Source organism: Lytechinus pictus, chromosome 17, assembly GCF_037042905.1.
Source record: "Lytechinus pictus isolate F3 Inbred chromosome 17, Lp3.0, whole genome shotgun sequence".
NCBI lineage: Eukaryota > Metazoa > Echinodermata > Echinoidea > Temnopleuroida > Toxopneustidae > Lytechinus > Lytechinus pictus.
Window position 1 is genome coordinate 28,405,706 of NC_087261.1, and position 18,549 is coordinate 28,424,254.

The 18,549-nt window shown below is 36.4% G+C and overlaps 1 protein-coding gene across 1 annotated transcript; it reads left to right on the plus strand.

Annotated features, from left to right (window-relative positions):
- The first annotated feature begins 379 nt into the window (after nucleotides 1-379).
- LOC129279947 (serine racemase-like) lies at nucleotides 380-18,201 on the plus strand. Its single transcript, XM_064111888.1, has 7 exons — nucleotides 380-506; nucleotides 3,170-3,350; nucleotides 5,067-5,300; nucleotides 6,943-7,062; nucleotides 9,781-9,855; nucleotides 12,270-12,482; nucleotides 16,010-18,201. The coding sequence occupies exons 2-7, from the start codon at nucleotides 3,189-3,191 to the stop codon at nucleotides 16,184-16,186; spliced, it is 981 nt and encodes a 326-aa protein (XP_063967958.1). The 5' UTR covers nucleotides 380-506; nucleotides 3,170-3,188; the 3' UTR covers nucleotides 16,187-18,201.
- Nucleotides 18,202-18,549: the final 348 nt, after the last annotated feature.

An 18,549-nucleotide genomic window follows, 5' to 3' on the forward strand; every position in this document is an offset into this window, starting at 1 on the left:
CTTTCAAATGCTGATTTTTTTTTCTTGTCAATTTTTTCCCGAGCCAAATCACCATTTTTGAGTGAAAACCTTTTTTCTTTTTTGCTCGTCATCATTTTTTTTTTATTCAGTTCAAATCCAGTACCAAAGCACTATACGAAAAATCGTTCCCATGTGAAAGAGAAGAAATAACAGTTCCATGGTTGTAATGTTAATATCGAGTGATCGAGTGAGAACATTCAAATTTAGAATTTCCTCTTCCTTACCTTCTTGTACGGAGTACGGACAAGAGTGAAGTGGCAATCAAACAAACAAACCAACAAACAAAAACATATCAGGTAGCAAAGTGGGCGTGGCCATTTCAGGAAGTAACACTCACACACATGTTTGTAAACACAATTACAATTCCCGATCGCGAATTCGCGATGCGCACGTGTATCGCGCTGGATCTGTCGACTACTGTCCGTGCCGAGACCCGAGTTGCTTTTTCTGCAAATCCTTTTCCTATATTGATCAAGTTTTCACAGGTATTATTCATTATTACTTCGAAGTCAATGGATTTTGTGTCATTCGCTGTTTACAAAGTAAAGCCAGCCCTGATCCGCTCTGCTAAACTGTTACTTAATCTATTTATTTGTGCTCAGAATTTATTAAGGTGGGCAGGTTGGTTTTGTAATCTCATCATGTGCCCCATACGTTTACATTGATGTACCGTATATACTATAGTATAGATCTTAACAATAAAACGTTAGATCCGATTCTGATGCTTTATTCACTAGAAATGAATTATTTATCGATCTTATTCTTTACATTCTCGAGCTTCTCTTGTTACAAATGTTAGTCACACCTGTGATATCATATTGTTTAGTAATTAAAAGAACCCCAATTATAATATATTCAGAAGAAAAAAAAAAGTTAAACTTGTTGTTGAACTTTAGCCTTTAGGCTAAGCTAAGTTAAGTAGATCTGACTATAGAGGTCTAATAACATGAATAAAGACAAGTTAAGCTAGCCACTTGCTCACTGCAACCATCCTGCTTGTGAGCTGTGTGTGGAATCTACAGCCCGGGCCAGGGGCCCATTTCTCACACCGTCGGCCATCATAGTAGGGTGTCTGGAGAAAAAAATTATTTTTCTTATTTCAAGAAAATATCATATTTTCTTTGTGAATTTGAAGAGAAATGACCTTCAGACTGACAGAAATGTAACATTTTTGAAAAAAATCCAATTATTGGCTGCAAAAAAGAAGAATGAAATTAGGTAAATTTTCAGCATTTCTCTGCCATAGACTGTGTAGTTAAGAAATGGACACACACAAATCCAAATTTTTAGCTTCCGAGAGCTGTTATAAATTTATTATTAATGCCAAAAACTTGTCCATAAAGAGTCAAATAGGATTTTTTATGCTCTATCTGATGGTATGATTTTTATAAAGATTTGGAAACCAGATCACAATGAAAAATTGCAACAAAGTGAAAAAACTTGTGCAAAACAGAAATTTCATTTTCCCATAGAAAACGCATGGAGAAATGGCAATCTCAACACACACAAAAATAAGGGTTTGCAATATATCTCTAATTCCTTATTTAAAATGATCATATAAACTTGTCCTTACTGTCAAAAGAAGCCCCTGAATTTTCTCTTTCCATACATGCCAAACACAAGTTAATAATCAATTCAGATCACATTTTTCTAGTAGCCTGAACTTCCCCGAAAAAATGTGCCATATTTTCCCCTAAATTAGCCTGTTTTATGCTGACACTTTTCAGTGTGGCTTCAGACACCCTAATCATAGGTCTAACTTCTTGACTAAATCGTAGAAAGTATCTGCTAACCATTTCACGAAGCCCTCTTTGCCAAGATCGGGTACAACAACCTCACTAAATATTTATGAAACCTCAGAACCTGCCATAACTTCTTTCTTAATGATGTAGTGGCATCATGTGGGTAGACTATGACATGCGAAAGCGCCTAGTAATTTGAAAATTATAATCTTACGTAATCATAGAGGTTGAAATTACATCACAAAACAAGTGGGATAATGCATTCAATGATAATTGTAATACAAAGAAACTATAAAAACTATTGGTATAACGCCACAAAACTATTCATTTTGAAATAGTAAAAAATTTAATCGCTAAAGATTCTACCAGTATGTCAGGCCATCCATAACTGAACTTGTATTTGTCGTTTTCAGACCCCTTTTAACATTTGGATAAATTCTATCTCTAATTTATGCATAGACTTTGTCAAATCGTATGTTTCGGTATCAAAGATTTCAAAAGTTTATGTTAAACTATATTTTGATGATGTTCGGAATCATAAAAGACCATATAATTATCATTTTACAAAGAAAACCGTTATGGTTTACTTTCGTAAACTTAAAATTTGATATCCCGGTGTACCCATCTCAACTCCACATGAGATTTTCTAGTCATGAAATGAATTATTCATAATTTAATTTTCTCAGCAATTGAATGCTTCAGTTTTCATGGTCTAAGTATGTATGATGCAAAATTTACCTCTGCTATTTTGAAAAGATGTATTTTCCAATTCATCACAATATTTGTAATTTTGTCATAATTTTTCTTTTTGAAAATTATGCTATTTTGTGACTAAGGCTACGTCTCGTCTGCTCTTTTTACCGATAGTATCGATATCAAGGTATTCTAGTTAGGAAGCCTTTCGTAAAACAGGTTTAGTAAGATTGGAACTAAATTTGTGGTTGGTGGATAAAGATATGACTAACTTGTCCAGGTGTTGAGAACCATCTTTTTCTCTCTTTTATTCTTTTTTATCCTTCTTTTATTCTAACTTTCTTTATTTTTTCCTTCATTTTCCCCTCCATTTTTCTTTCCTTCTCAATTCTTTTCTTTCCTTCTCAATTCATCTCTTTTCTTTCGTCTTTTCTTTCTATTATTTCGTTCACCTCCCTTCCAATTCTTTGTATTTTTTTCACAAGTCTAACAGTCACTGTGTAGCCTTCTTTGTTGATCTTTGTTTGTCGATTGTCCCGTATTTAATTTTGTGAAATCTGGTCACCCTGATTCAGGTGCTGAAGTAACTCTGCAAAGTTGGTGAAAAACGACATGGATTTCATTTTATCTGTGGAATGTCCTTAAAAGTTAAAATGTGAACAAGAAAATATAGATGTGGTGCTCCTGAATGATATGAATTTTATGAAATTTAGTTTCAGATATTTGAAGACAATGGAAATTGTTAACTTGAATGCAATTGAGGATGCAGCTCAGCGGATCAAAGGTCATGTACATCTGACCCCGGTCATGACCAGTGGAATGATGGACAAGATGACTCCAGGAAGGAACCTTTATTTCAAATGTGAACTTCTCCAGAAGACTGGCTCATTTAAGGCAAGTTTTTGGGAAATGTAGACAGCTGGCAGCCGTCTGTTTCGAGGAGTTTTTAAACATTTTTAATTCTTTATTATTTCTCCTCGTACACAGACGGCTCGCGAAGGTGCAGCCGCCCGGGGGGGGGGGGGGGGGGCACTCAGTATATAATGCATAGTGGGTATGTGCCGCGGAGGGGACCCCCATTTTTACACTCAGATTTCCGTTCCAAGGCATAGCATTTTTGTCTTATTGAGAAAAAGAACAAAGAAAGTCGCTCCAAAGCATAGCATTTTCTTATTGAGAAAAAAGAAGAAAGAAATCCGCTCCAAAGCTTCGCATATTTTTTGTTACGCCGTTCCTGTCGCATTGATCTGCTACAAGGAGCTGCAATTTTGGTGAAAAGCGGCCGCAGAGCGTTGTCCAACCATCGCCTCTGCGCGAGCGCACCCGGCGGAGGCCGCGCTAGCTGCATCATGCACGCATGCCCGTTCCATATAGGGATTCATACGCACTCACACGCTGGCGATCCGTTTCAAGGACCCCCGTTTTCACAAACATTTGTAGTTCCGAAGCCCGTTCCGAGGACCCTCCTTTTTACAATAAGCCCGCTCCAAGGCCCCCGTTTTTTGTCTCGCCCGCGGCACACCCCTACCACTAATAGGGGGTTTGCAATACAAACTCCCCCCGGCGGGGATCTTTGATTTTTTAGCTAATAAAAAACATTTAGATGAAAAGTACTATAGCAGGATTATTATTTCGTTTTGGCTGTCGCGCAACTCCCACTTCCCTGGTTTATCCGAACTAAACATATGGCCATTGAGTCCCTGTACAGATCAAGTTAGAACTTTAGTCTCTGTATTTGGTGAGTGGAGCCAACAGAGTTCAGCGAAACAACCAATAAAACAGAGACCGAAGCTTTTGGTCTATGGTAAATGGTGCCACCCATTTCATTTTTTTTTTGCTCGATACATTTGATTTTACTACTTGATTATTTCCAAATGGGATGGTTAACTGAGTCACTTTTAAGTCTTAATTATTGAGTCAATAATTGCCACTTTATGTGAAAGGGATAGCAGGGTAAATCTAATCTCACTCGTGTGTCATCTTGCTGTCAAAGTTTGATCCACTTTTCTGCTTTTCACACTACAGCAATTTTCACCCTGGGAGATAGGTGGGATGCTCACTGGTTATTAACAAAAATACAAAAATCAAATACAGGCAAGTATACAAATACACAATAATCATGATGACATTCAATACATTACGTCCGCTGATAACAGCAAAATGGCACTGTAGCTAAATTGGCAATAAATGATAATTAATCTCATTTGGGATAGTTACAAATTGGAATAATAAAAAAAAACATTGAGCAATTGCTGCATCAGTTACTTCTGGGTACGACGCAACCCAAGTAATGGAGGGGGGGGGGTAACTTCCTACTTACTCAAGTTGACTACAAGGAAGTTTGCCTATGTCTTATTTCACTGGTAGTTGTGTGAATCGAGTCTGGCACAAAAGAGTATCTATAACGGCCTCCCTTAGTGCGGGGATGCACAAACTAATTTCTGATCGATTGTATTATTTTCTTGCAGGAAAAGTAATTTTCAGGTGGACATTTGGAAGAGATATTTGGTGATGAGCAAATTGAAACTCCCATAGGTTGGATTGTAATGTACCAGATAGTGCACTTTAAAAAAAAAGAGAAAATTATCTCCCTTTTCCCCCCATGCACAGATTCGGGGTGCCTTGAACGCAGTGTCAAGGCTTGTTGAAGGCGTGGCCGTGGATCAGGAGAAGCCGAAAGTAGTCACTCATAGCTCGGGGAACTTTGGTCAGAGTTTAGCCTATGCTGCCAAGCTGAAGGGTCTCGATGCGTACATAGTGATGCCAGAGACCGCTCCACAGTGCAAGGTCAAAGCAGTGAAGGGATACGGAGCAGAAGTCATCAGATGCAGACCTACAGAGGAGGTAAGTTTTAGGCTTGAGCAAAGATAATACAAGGGGAAGATCGGACACTTCGGCAATTTTTTGAAACACTCACAAACGCCCGAAAAATGCTCCTGGGGAAGGGCGCCCAACAGTGTTGAGTAAGTAAACCATGGCACATCGGCACGCAGCCGTGTATAAAACAGATGGGGGAAATGAGAGAGGGGATTTTGGAGAGGACTCACGGGTGGTGCATTGGAATAATTCCACCTTTTATTACCCAGAAACCTCTGAAATATATTCATCTTTAATTTAAGAAAAAAAAATTCAAAATGTAAAAATCGTCTATTCCTTCAACCCTTCACCATTTCTCTCATATGTTTTGTACACAACCATCTCGCGATACGCAAAGGTAAAAAAATGTTGTTACTTACTCAACGCTGTGGAGTGCTCTTTGTTTCATTAGAGGTCTATGTTCTGTCCGATCTTTCCCTTGTAGTATCTTTGGCTTGAGTCACTACATTAATTTTTTAAAAAGTTTAAAGATAAATACCAGTTTTGGTAACGATCTCAAAAAGAGTTCGAACAGAATCCAATAAAATTACCAGTGTTTGTATTCATGTATGAATGAAAAAAATATATGCCAAGTGGCTCTGGAATAAAATGCGTAATTGCTGAGAAATGAGCACAAAATAAGCACGGAATTTCCATCAAATGTCGGGTATTTTTCTGAGCAATATTAATACACTGTCCCACAAATGCTTTCCTGTGTTAGTGATCATCAGAATTATTGGTTTTCTGCTAAATTTCATGATTTCACAAAGATGAGTTTATCTCAATGTACCAGGTCTAGATCTATGATAATATTGCCGCAATTCACCTTGATTTTAAAGACTTTCTCATGAAATAATTGTTTGCTGCAACTACTGCCTTTTACCTTTAAAGCTTGTCAATAGCTTTGGTGAAGGGGCATTTATGCAAACTATAATACAGTGTATTTGACTACTACAAAATTGTAGTAGTCATTGAATGCATTTTTAACAATTTGAATTTAAAAATGATTTTATTTTCGGCAGTTAGGATTTAAATTTGAATCTAGCACCCCCTCTCGGTAATGTATTATTGTCATTAAAAAAATAGCTGTTAAAGCACTTGCTATACATATTGTAGGAATTGGATATTAGAAAGCTACTGACGATGATCCTGACATTTTCAGTCCATTCTACGCTTGAGAAGGTGATTATTATAAACAAGACACAGATATTCTATCTCGAGCAATTGATTGAATTAAATTCCGATTTAAAACCAATTTAAACAAAAAGACAGTAGCCACTTCAGTTCCAAAAGCTGTTCTCACAGCGGGCCCTGCTATTATTATCACCTAATTACACTGAGCTGCTTAGGCGCTCAAACATTCGAGGAATTTTTTCCTACCGGGTACCCATTCACCTCACCTGGGTTGAGTGCAGCACAATGTGGGTAAGTTTCTTGCTCAAGGAAAACATGACATGGCTTGGAATCGAACCCACGTCCTTCAGATTGAAAGACAAAAGCTGTAACCACTAGACACCTCCAGGTTTCATTGAAATGAAGCCCCGATTTATTTTGCATGAATTAACTCAATTAAGATTTTGAGACATTATAGTGGCTGTTACATTCTTTTTTGTTATCACCATGGTTACAGTCGAGAAGGACAACGGGAGAGGAAGTGCAGAGAAGGACCGGAGCTCATTTCTTCTCTCCATCTCAGACGTATGATGTCATAGCAGGTCAGGGTACCATCGGTCTCGAGCTATTGGAACAGGTGTGTTTGAAGGGATCCTCCAGGATGAGAGGGATATGATTTGAACGGTTTATTTTCAGTTGGTCTATTGCCAATTCGTCCAATTACCAACTTGCCTACTCTACTATCATTTGGTGTACCATCAGTTCGTCCACTATCCACATGGTCTAATTGCCATTTTGTCCACTTACCATTTCATCTTATAACCAGATGGTTCAATAGACATTCAGTCCATGTATCATTTGGCCTAAGTGGACTAAGTGTTAATTGGGCGAAATGAATGAAAATAAAATGGATATTAGACCAACTGGTTATGAGACGAAATGGTTGTAGACAAACTAGTGATTAGATGAAGTGATGATTGGACCGAATGGTTGTGAGACGAAATGTGGATGGATGGAATGACATTAGACTAAATGGAGGTAGACCTGGGGGGTGTTTCACAAAGATTTAAGTATGACTTAGAGTCGCACTTAAATGCCTCGTTGCGTGCGGTATAAAAGGCATCACCGCATTGGTCAGATCATGCGAAGAGGACGCACACTTCTGCGTATTGATCAATAAGATTGCGCGTTGCATATCTTGTACGCGTCGGTATTTAGGTGCGACCTAAGTCATACTTAAAGGAGAATGAAACCCTTGAAACCAGCTGAAACCATATCAAAGAGAAAAATATAAGAAACATTGTTGAAAGTTTGAGGAAGATTGAATGAATAATAAGAAAGTTATGAGCATTTGAATATTGAGATCACTAATGCCATGTAGATCTTCCCATTGGCAATGCGACCAAGATCTGTGATGTCACACACGTACAACTCCCTCATTACTTTAGTACTTATTTCACTTATATTCTCACTTTTATAGAGTCTATCACAAGGTGAGGTGTTCTCTATTATATGAGAGGACAAGTGCAGAGGTTTCACAACATTATATCATTGATGAATCGTTTGTCATATGATTAGAATGAGCAAAAAGAGATGTTTTGGGGTATATTTTCAGTGTCCAAAAGGGGAGAGTTGTTCATCTGTGACATCATAGATCTTGGTCGCATTGCCAATGGGAGAATCTCCATAGCATTAGTGATCTCGACATTCAAATGCTCATAACTCTTCTATTGCTAGTCCTATTTTACTCAAACTTTTGTTGATCTTATTCTTTGATTTTTCTGCTTTCACAAAAGCTAACTTGCTCCAAGAGTTTCATTCTCCTTTAAATCTTTGTGAAACCCCCCCCCCCCCCCCGATGTGATGAGTAGACGAGTTGGCAGTAGATGAATTTTCTATTTACTGATTTGAACACATGACCAGCCACCACAAACCCAACAACACGTTGCCAGGGAAGGTTCTGTGAAAATAAATACCATTAATTTAGTAGCTCAAAGAATAACTCCTCCTCTTCATCAAAAATCGACATTAGAGTGTTAAATTTGAAACAAAAGAGATACAGGAGGTTTTAAAATCATTCCCCCCCCCCTTCGAAAAGCTTGCAAGTTTAATTGATTCAGAACTAAATATGTAAATGTGTTTATTAATTTCTCTTTGTATATATGGTTAATCGTTTCATGATTTCCGTATACAGTGTATACTGAATCATTTATTTTTATTATTATTTATTTATTTTTATTTTTTTAAATTTTTTTTATTCATTACATATACATGTATATATATATATATATTGTTTATTTCTTTATTTTATCTTATTTCTTTATTCATAAAATTTACTTATAAAAGGGGGCCTTCACCCTACAAGCTCTGCTTTTTAGTTGGTCTCCTTTCCTTTCGATTTCATGGTTTTATTGTATTAAAAAAAAATTATTTAAATGTTATATTTTGTAAATATGTATATTGAACTATCATTGTAAATGTAAAAAGATTGAAAGAGAAAATAAATGAATTGAATTGAATTCAATACATAAAAAAAAAGAGATTGAACAGGCATCTCATGCTTGAGTGAACCCCAAACTTTGAAACTTGTTTTCTCCTTATTCCTTGAACCTTTCACTTGATTTCTTCTACATCAATCAAAGTATTTGTGTGGAGTACTGATGATCAATATTGACAATTATATATCATTTTTCACCGAGGAATAGCTTTCTGAAGCTTTATTAAAATCTAAAAATTCATTTTGGGCAACTTAATGTTGGATTTATGGTGGCAGGTCGCATACTAAGAAAAATCAGACAAAACACCCCAAATTTCATCAAATAGGACGAGGAATAACAAAGTTATGACCTTTCGGTGAAATAGATCTATGCATGTGTTTATGAATATGCTATGAGCAAGTTGATGTCATCTCCCCACTCATTCTTTTGTATTTTATTATATGAAATTGTATTTATTTAAATTTTGTCCTCCAAATATTAAACCAATTGGATTGACTACTTATGTGTAAGATAATCTTTGCTGCCACTTATTTTGCTATACAAGGGAGACACACCATACACACATGTATGTAAATATGAAAAAAATTATGATTTGAAATGAAAAAGAAAATAATTCAATCAATCAATAAACCATTGTAATAATGTAATACTTTTCTCTTACCTTTTTTTATATTTTCCTTCCCTTTTCCCAAGTATTTGAAAAATTATGGAGCCCCCCCCCCCCCATCACCAGATTCCCGTCAGTAATAGAAATATGACTGTCCAGCTTAATGAACAATTATTCAAAATTAACTCTGAGCTTAGAATACATTAAGAGGTTATGTTTAATCTACTAGATTTCTTGTTGATCTTTATAGGTATCTGGTCTTGATGCTGTAATAGTACCGGTAGGAGGAGGGGGCATGATATCTGGTATCGCAGCTGCCGTGAAGGTAGATTAACATTTGAGAATATATTTACAGCTAAGCTCGAGTTCTGATATAGAGATCTACAGTAGTTAGTTCGAACAACAAAGTTTAATAAGATTAGTTCAGACTTGCTTGAAGTTCTATTTCATTTTCATTTCATTACCATATGTTCTTCCTGGTGTACCTAACACAGGAATCGATATGTTGGACCAGACTATAAATAGACAGACATTTTTCAGGCGCCGCTTTTCCTAAGGTTAAGTTTTTGAAATGTCATTATAACTTTAAGTATATGGACCTAGTTCTTGAAACTTGGACATAAGGGTAATCAAGTATTACTGAACATCCTGCCTTGGTTTCAGGTCACATGACAAAGGTCAAAGCTCATTTAGGGTCAATGAACTTAGACCATGTTGGGGAATCAATATCAAAATCTTAACCTAAAGTTAAGTTTTTGAAATGTCATCATAACTTAAAAAGTATATGGACCTAGTTCATGAAACTTACACATAAGTATTACCCAATATCCTGCCGAGTTTCAGGTCACATGTCCAAGGTCAAAGGTCATTTAGGGTCAGTGAACTTTGGCCATTAATGCTGGGGGTATTTGTTGAATTACCACCGTAACTTTTAAAGTTTATGGATCTAGCTAGCTTATAAAACTTGGACATAAGAGTAGTCAAGTATTACTGAACATCCCAGGGGCCGCGGAACGGTTTTCAAAGTGGGGGGGCTGACCATGCAGAAAATCACAATAGTATGGTCATTTTTGCGTTTTTGTACACGGTTTTGGAAAAAAGTGGGGGGGCTGAAGCCCCCCCAGCCCCCCCGGTTCCGCGGCCCCTGCATCCCATGCTACTTTCAGAACACATGACCATGGTCAAAGGTCATTTAGGGTCAATGAACTGTGGCCATGTTAGGGGTATTTGTTGAATTACCATGGTAACTTTAAAATTTTATGGATCTATTACATAAAACTTGGACATGTATGACTATTCAAATATCCCTGATCATCCCTTGCGAGTTTCAAGTGACATGACCAAAATCAAAGGTCATTTAGGGTCAATGAAATTTGGCCATGTTAGGGGTAATCGTTAAATTGACGTCATGACTTTGAAAGTTTATAGATGTTCATGAAATGTGGACATAAGCAGTAACCAAATACAAGTCTTAGGTCACATGATCAAGGTCAGATAGGGTTAGTAAACATAGTATATTATATGAATTGTGTTTTTGTGAATAATTATTTGATAGTTGTTTTGAAAGTCGGCACTGCTGCTATACAATGAAAACAATAATACTTATAGTGAATATGTCTTATTGAGCACACACACCATCTAGAGACACTCATGGTGCTAGCGCAGCAACAATTCCTTCGGATATGAATATTTTATTCTGTATATAAAAAACTACAAAATATAGATATATATCAAGTCAACAAAAAAATCTTAAATCCTACAAGTACAGTCTTGCATGGCGTAAATTGAATCGCGTAATGCAGGCGAGACTGCCAGAGGCGCTCTCCTTGTACTGATCTTCATTTGCTCCTTACTCTGTAACTATACATTTTTCTGAAAAATCATTTGGAAGAGAGTCTTGGGTATTATGATGTTCAGTACAGAGTTAATAGAGAAGAGGAATTGAAATAATAGTTTCAGTGAAATGTCATGCAGCTTTCATTTGAAAGCCCATTATGGGGAGCATTTTGGTCCAGTGTATTAGCCTCTGGACTTTGAAATAGAGTTTGTCATGGGTTCGAATCCCAGCCATGGTATTATTTCCTGCAAGAAATCTATCCACAATATGCTGCACTCAACCCAGGTGAAGTAAATGGGTAGCGACGGGAAGCAATTCCTCAAAAAAAGATGTGAGCACCAAAATCAGTAGCAGAGCTTAGCCACGGTAGTATAGAAGCGCCTTGTGTGCTATATAAATACCCTACATTATTATTATTTGAGTTGATTTATTTACACGTTTACAGGTTATGAAACAAATTGCGTAATAGTTACACATACATGTACATGTGAGAAACATACAGTGGTTAATGGCACCAGAAAATAGCACAAGTGCAGTTAGTCGAGCTTGGCCCCACATACATGTATATATTACAAAGCATATTTAAGAAGAACAAAAACAAAACAAAAATTAAATTGCAATATACTCCTTGTAAAGGGTTATCAGCAACATATTTTTTTCAAGTTTCTTAATTGCATTAATTATATACTGTACAGTGTATCTAGGTGGTGTGAATTTATGATAACATAAATTTTCAGAGAATTCCTAAAATTTGTCCTGGATTTTTTCAATTTGACTTCAACCGGTACTTTATTCCTGAAATCACTACCTAAAAAAAAGAAAGCGAAAATTTTCTGTGAGTTCTCCTTAGTCTTGGAAGATTGTTATTAATGTATCTTCATTTGTATTAAAATTTAAAACAGAGCAAAAACCCAGCAATCAAAGTCTTTGCAGCTGAACCGAAAAATGCAGATGACTGCTTCCGATCATTCCAAGCCAAGAAGTTAATTCCTCTACCACCGGGCCCGGTGGACACTGTAGCTGATGGCTTGAGGGTTTCTATTGGAGAGTCTACTTGGCCAATCATTGAGAAGTATGTTGATGATGTCATCACGGTCACAGAAAATGAGATAAAGGTTGGTTTGGCATCCATGTTGATTCCTATCGATATAGATAGTGCTACATTGTATATACAACTCTTATGTTACAATTTAAGAATCCAAATACGTTTCAAAGATTTGTAAGAATAGTTTCCAACTTCCTAAGTTCCACCCCTAAAAACGAAAGCACAGATCTCATTCCCTCCATGACATTTTCTGTCAATCTGAGTCAGCATCACTCATGAGGAAAAACTAATGTTAGAGGATACAACCCCAAGTTTCGAACCGTGAAAAACCTTTAATCTCCCCGAGCCATGTTATTCAAGTATCTAAACAGGTGTTTCTTTACCTCGATGGGTCCAAAAAGAGCTAAACCGCAATTGCGTACGCAGTGTGACTATTTCAGCACTCTCGCGCGCCACCACATGCAATCATTTTTATTCTCTTTCTCTTTAATAGTTTCCTTATTTCTTGGATGATTTTCTTCGTTTGAAATTGAAAACGAATTCACATTGGATTTCAAAATGCAAAATGCCTTGAAAACTTAATTATACATCAAATAAAATAATTTCAGTCCGATTGGCCTACTACAGGCAGAGCTGCTCTTATGCAATCACAGCTGCTGTTTATCGTATAACCCTGGCTCAACCGTGACGCCCAGGCTTGCCTGCGGATGGGAAATGTTACATTAGAGGAATTAAATTGGTCATGCAGGCAAGGTTTTTGTTAGTGGGGTATAAAACCGCAGTTCCGGTCCTGAGCTGCGGTCGTCTTCCCCAACGAGGGTTTGACGTAATGTAACATTTCACAGTAGAGAATGTGACTTCCCACAGTTCAGCGCATGCTCACTATAGAATCACATGCTTTCATACAGCAGTTTCGTCCTAAGGTTCGGAGCTGACGAAAAATTGCAAATATGCTGCTTGTGCAGAGTCAAGGACAAAACTGCCGTTTTTATTCACCAATTTTCAGGCATGAAAAGCATTGATAATATTTATATATTTACTCCGTTCTTTAACCAGTCATACGTTGCAGAGAGGAAAGTTTCTCAAAGGGGAATCCAACCGTGGTCGTAAACTGTTGTGTTGGAAAACATGAAATAAGAAAAAACAGAATGGTGAAAGTTTGAAAGAAATCGGACAAGCGATAAGAAAGTTATTGCTGCTTTAAAATTAAGATCCCTAAGACTATGTACATGTAAATTTCAAATTGGCAACTGGGTAAGTAAATAATGACAAGGGGCAAGGACAACTTTCCCATAGGTCATGTAGGTTAATTATCAGGCTTTTGTGACTTTCCCCTGGGGCAGTAATCAAAATACAGTGCGTCCCACAAAAAAACGAAACCGAGATTTATCGATGATTTATCATAACTTAATCGCAAATACAATAGACAAATGACCTACCATTTTTAAAGCTTAGAATTTCCTCTTTCATCTGAAATTACTTAAATTATTTCTCATTCACGCATGAGTGAGCAAAAACAATTTGAAAAGGGGATACCAAAAAGTCACTTGGCGGGCCGTATCTGGGTTTTAAAAAGAAAACCACATTTTAAAAAAGTTCAATATCTGCTCTTTAATTTGATAAGAAATAACAAAGTTCTGGTTATTTGAAATAAGGCTTGAATTTCAATAATTTCATAAGATGAAGAGGTTTTACAGGCTAGCATTCAAACTCACTCGACACTCCGTTTTGTTTACGATCAGCCATGCATTAAGTCTTTTGTTACCATGCGATAGCTTCAGTGGGAAACCGGTGAAAACACGTTTATTTAATGAAATTATGGAAATACAAGCATTGTTTCGAGGGATCATAACTTTTTTACTACATGACCATTTTCTGTGACTTAGGTATCAAAGAAAAGAGAAGATATTGAACTTTTTAGTCATGTGATTTTCTTTTTGAAATTCAGATACCCCCCGCCAAATGAGTTTTTGGCATCCTTTCTTTGAATTGTTTTTGCTCAATCATGCGTGAATGAGGAATAATCTAAGTAATACCAGATGAAAGAGGAGATTCTAAGCTTTACATTGGTAGGTCATTTGTCTATTTTATTTATGATTAAGTTATGATAAATCATCGCAAAATCTCGGTTTCGTTTTTTCTGGGACGCACTGTATAACCCAGGTAGCATATTGTTTTATGTCCTCATTAAGAAAAATATAATATGAACTAAAACTGTTGAAAAAACTGAAATTTTAGCCATTTTATATATTGGAGTAGGTGGAAGAGTGGCCTTTACCTTATATTACCATGACAACACAAATGCGGCTAATTTGAAGTCTTTATGGATATGCTGATTACCGATTTTTACAAATTTTTAACATTCATAACTTTCTTATTGTTTGCTAGATATTGTTCAAACTTTCACGTTTTAACTTGTCTGATTTATTCCCTTTCCTCTAAAAACAACTTTTTATTTGGGTTGGATTCCACTTTAACATGTTTTCAGTTTGTCTGTTCCATTTTTCCCTCATAACTTAACGATGGATCAACTTCAAACTTTATCCAACAATGCATATGGGAGTGACAATGATCTGATCAGTTCATGTATTCTAATTGCTGATCTAATAAAGGGGTCATGGGTTCAAGGTCAAAGAGATCATTTGATAATGGTAAAAGTTACTTTTGTAATATATTCATGATCTGTCAATGGTGGAAGCATTAATTTCAGTTGTTTGCATTCGAGAATCAATCTAGTTTTTTTATTATTTTTTTTTACATTTTTGTTTATGTAAATGTATTTTATTATAATTTTGTGTGTGTGCTGGATGGCAGCAGTCCCCTCATTAGTGGTGATAAGAGTATAAAAATATAGCAAATCCCTGGAAAATTCCTAGATTAAACCAATTCTTACCATGGCTTAAGAAGAAGTTAACCCTCCTAATTCCGAATTGGGGTATGTCGCTGGATTTTAATCAAATCCTCATTGTCGTTTCAACACAAAACATAACGATTTATTGTACGCTTGATTTGTACAATTGATTGTGTATTGTGTATTGTAGTCAATGCAATCAATCGTGAAAATTTGTTCTACGATAATTGCTAAGCTTTGTGTTATGGGCTCTAAACACGAAGCATAACGATTGATCTTACATGTACATTTGATTTTTACAATTGATTGTACATTGTAGTCAATGCAATCAATCATGAAAATTTGTTCTAGGATCACTGCTAAGCTTTGTGTTACGGGCTCCAAACACAACAATTGATTTTTAAGATTGATTGTGCATTGTAGTCAATGCAATAAATCGTGAAAATTTGTTCTACGATCACTGCTAAGCTTTGTGTTACGGGCTCCAAACACAAAGCATAACGATTGATTTTTACGTTTAATTGTACATGGTAGTCAATGCAATCAATCATGAAAATTTGTTCTACGATCACTGCTAAGCTTTGTGTTACGGGCTTCAAACATAAAGCATAACAATTGATTGTACGCTTGTTTTTACGATTGATTGTACATTGTAGTCAATGCAATCAATCGTGAAAATTTGTTCTATGATTGCTGCTAAGCTTTTTGTTACAATCTACTGGTCATCCTTTTTTGTTCACCTGTAGGATGCAACCCGTTACATCTGGCAGTTCATGAAGCTCTTCATCGAGCCGTCTGCTGGGGTAGGTGTGGCTGCAGCTCTCAGTCAGGAGTTCTCCCAAAAGTCCCAGGATTTGAAGAATGTAGCCGTCATACTTTGCGGAGGCAACGTGGACGTGGACTCGGTTAAACATTGGTTATGATCACAAGACACACACAGATCTCCAGTGTTGAAGAGACTTGGTTATCCAAGAACTTGAGATGATTTTTATAAATGATCTTGGAAATACTTCGAATTAGGTCTTGAGTCTTCACTCCGTGAAATTGACAACATTGAACTCTTCAAGTCGTCCCTCAAAAAAACTCACTTATTTCAGCAGATGTGCAGTAATAAGCTTAATTGGATGAGCCTGTGCCTATGGATGTTTTTAACAGAAATATGGTGCGATATAAATGCTGTGGATCATCATCATGTAAATTATGCAAGCTGTAATCTATATATCACAAAAACTCCTCTGAACTGGAAAATAAGACAAATGAATTTGGTTTTATCTAGACTTCATCACTTTCAGCATGTTCAATATGCGGCAGAGTCTATGAATCGGAAGTATTTGACTCCTGACTGATGAAGAGACTGTGATCAAGATGAAGAGTTGACTTATCTTGTTCTTTGAAGTGGAGGATGATAACACTGAATTTTCCTTCACAGGAGCCGCAGTACCTGGGGTGGGGGATGCCCCCACTCTTCAATAAACGTTATAGAAGTACAGTCTGCTCTATTTATTGTCGCTCATCAGATGCTGAGCGAACAATGTTCAGTCTTTTGTTGAAATGGCAGAATAGGCAAATGAAATGTCTAAATCATGTTCAAATATGTGCAATATTCATCTAAATTATTTTTTTTTTGCATGGGGAGCCCCCCCCTTTCAAAACCATTTTGTAGCCCCTGCCTAAAGGCAACCGCACACCTTACGATTGGTCCGCGACCCGATTTTGGAATGAAACCTAGTAGAATTTGATGCTAATATTGAGACATGGAATATCTTAATGTGTAATGTTCGAAACCATCGTACGAATACATGTACCTATGTTCAACTCTGTGACTATGCTATCATCCTTATAATAAAAGCAAATTTGATATCTAGTCGTAATGACGTCATAGAGCAGTCTTACGATTGGCTACGATTTGAAACTAATTTGGCCTTTACTCCAAAATAAAGGCTTGCAATCTTTCAAAATGGTTATATTAGTATTCTTTCAATTAATTTTAACGTCAAATAAAATGATATGTTCCATTCACATTTTCAAAAATGCGCAGAATGCGATTTGTTCCAAAATCGCATTGCGAAGAGTCCTAAGGTGTGCAGTGGCCTTTATGCATAATATAATGAGACGGTAACCAGTGGTGTTTCATTTTGAGTCACCCCATCGGGATGTGGCCATACTGGCGTAAATCGTTTTGTATGCACAAAAAAATCTTCCTCTATTTCGTCAGAAACGCAGCATCAAAGAAAATCATTGCCAAGACAAACACAAAATTCAGCCCCTTAAAGTGAATGATAGTGGAGAAAAACACTGAAAATAGGCTTAAAGTAGGTGTAGTAAATGGTGAATGTGTGTGAAAAGTGGATAGTCCTACATGTACAACATACCTTTTGAGATGAATATTATTAATACAGAGGATGAATTAGCTTATAATGAAGAGAAACTAACATATATGAGAGGAAGAGTAACTATTTTGCTACATAACATAATTATTGTGATATGATTGTATTGAGTAGAGAATTGGTGTTATCATTCAAGTTGGCCTGTATTACAAGACTACACTGCTAAGAATATTGCATGATGGGTAATGAACCTGGTCAGATATGAGTAGTTGAGGACTTGAGGTGGCGCTATATATTAAAGCTGCTGGTTCATTTGCCCTTTAATGTGTTCTGTTTTGTAGTCTGAGAACTATTTGAATTTACAATACATCACAGTCAAGAAATTGCTTTATTCCGATGATTCCTCATTCAAAATCTTATTGTTAATTTTAAAAATGCTTTATGATTATACTTTTTTGTACTACTGCAGGGACTTTTAAATTGTATATATGAATAAATCTGATGTTGGATTGTCACTCAAATTACTTTAACATTCAGGAAATCAGTTGTGCATGAGTTACATTAATTCATCTGATTACTAATTGAGGAATAAAAGAATTATTTTAAGCTGATTTTGTTGTTGTCTTGATTTCATTCTTTTTCTTCATCAAACAAAATAAAAAAGTAAACAATTACGTTTTTTTCTGGAAGGTTTTAACCCCAGTAGAGCCTGGGCTATTTCGAAATTGCATAGCCTGCAGCCGGGGGGGGGGGGGGGGGGAGGGGTAGAGCTTTTTGCCGCCCCCCCCTCCATATCTCCAGAATTGGATACTTATTTTCACCAAAATGAGGCATATTTATTTTCAATAAATCATTATGCTAAGTAATGCATAAAATCCTAATATTTAGGTATAAAACTCTCCAAAACTGCTAAATTTCAAACTGGCCTATCCAATCAAACCCCATCTTGATATTGTCGG

Coding starts and splice junctions, on each gene's coding strand:
- LOC129279947 (XM_064111888.1), top strand. CDS start 3,189: ATGGAAATTGTTAACTTGAATGCAATTGAGGATGCAGCTCAGCGGATC. Junction 5,301..6,942: donor GATGCAGACCTACAGAGGAG/GTAAGTTTTAGG, acceptor CCATGGTTACAG/TCGAGAAGGACAACGGGAGA. Junction 12,483..16,009: donor TCACAGAAAATGAGATAAAG/GTTGGTTTGGCA, acceptor GTTCACCTGTAG/GATGCAACCCGTTACATCTG.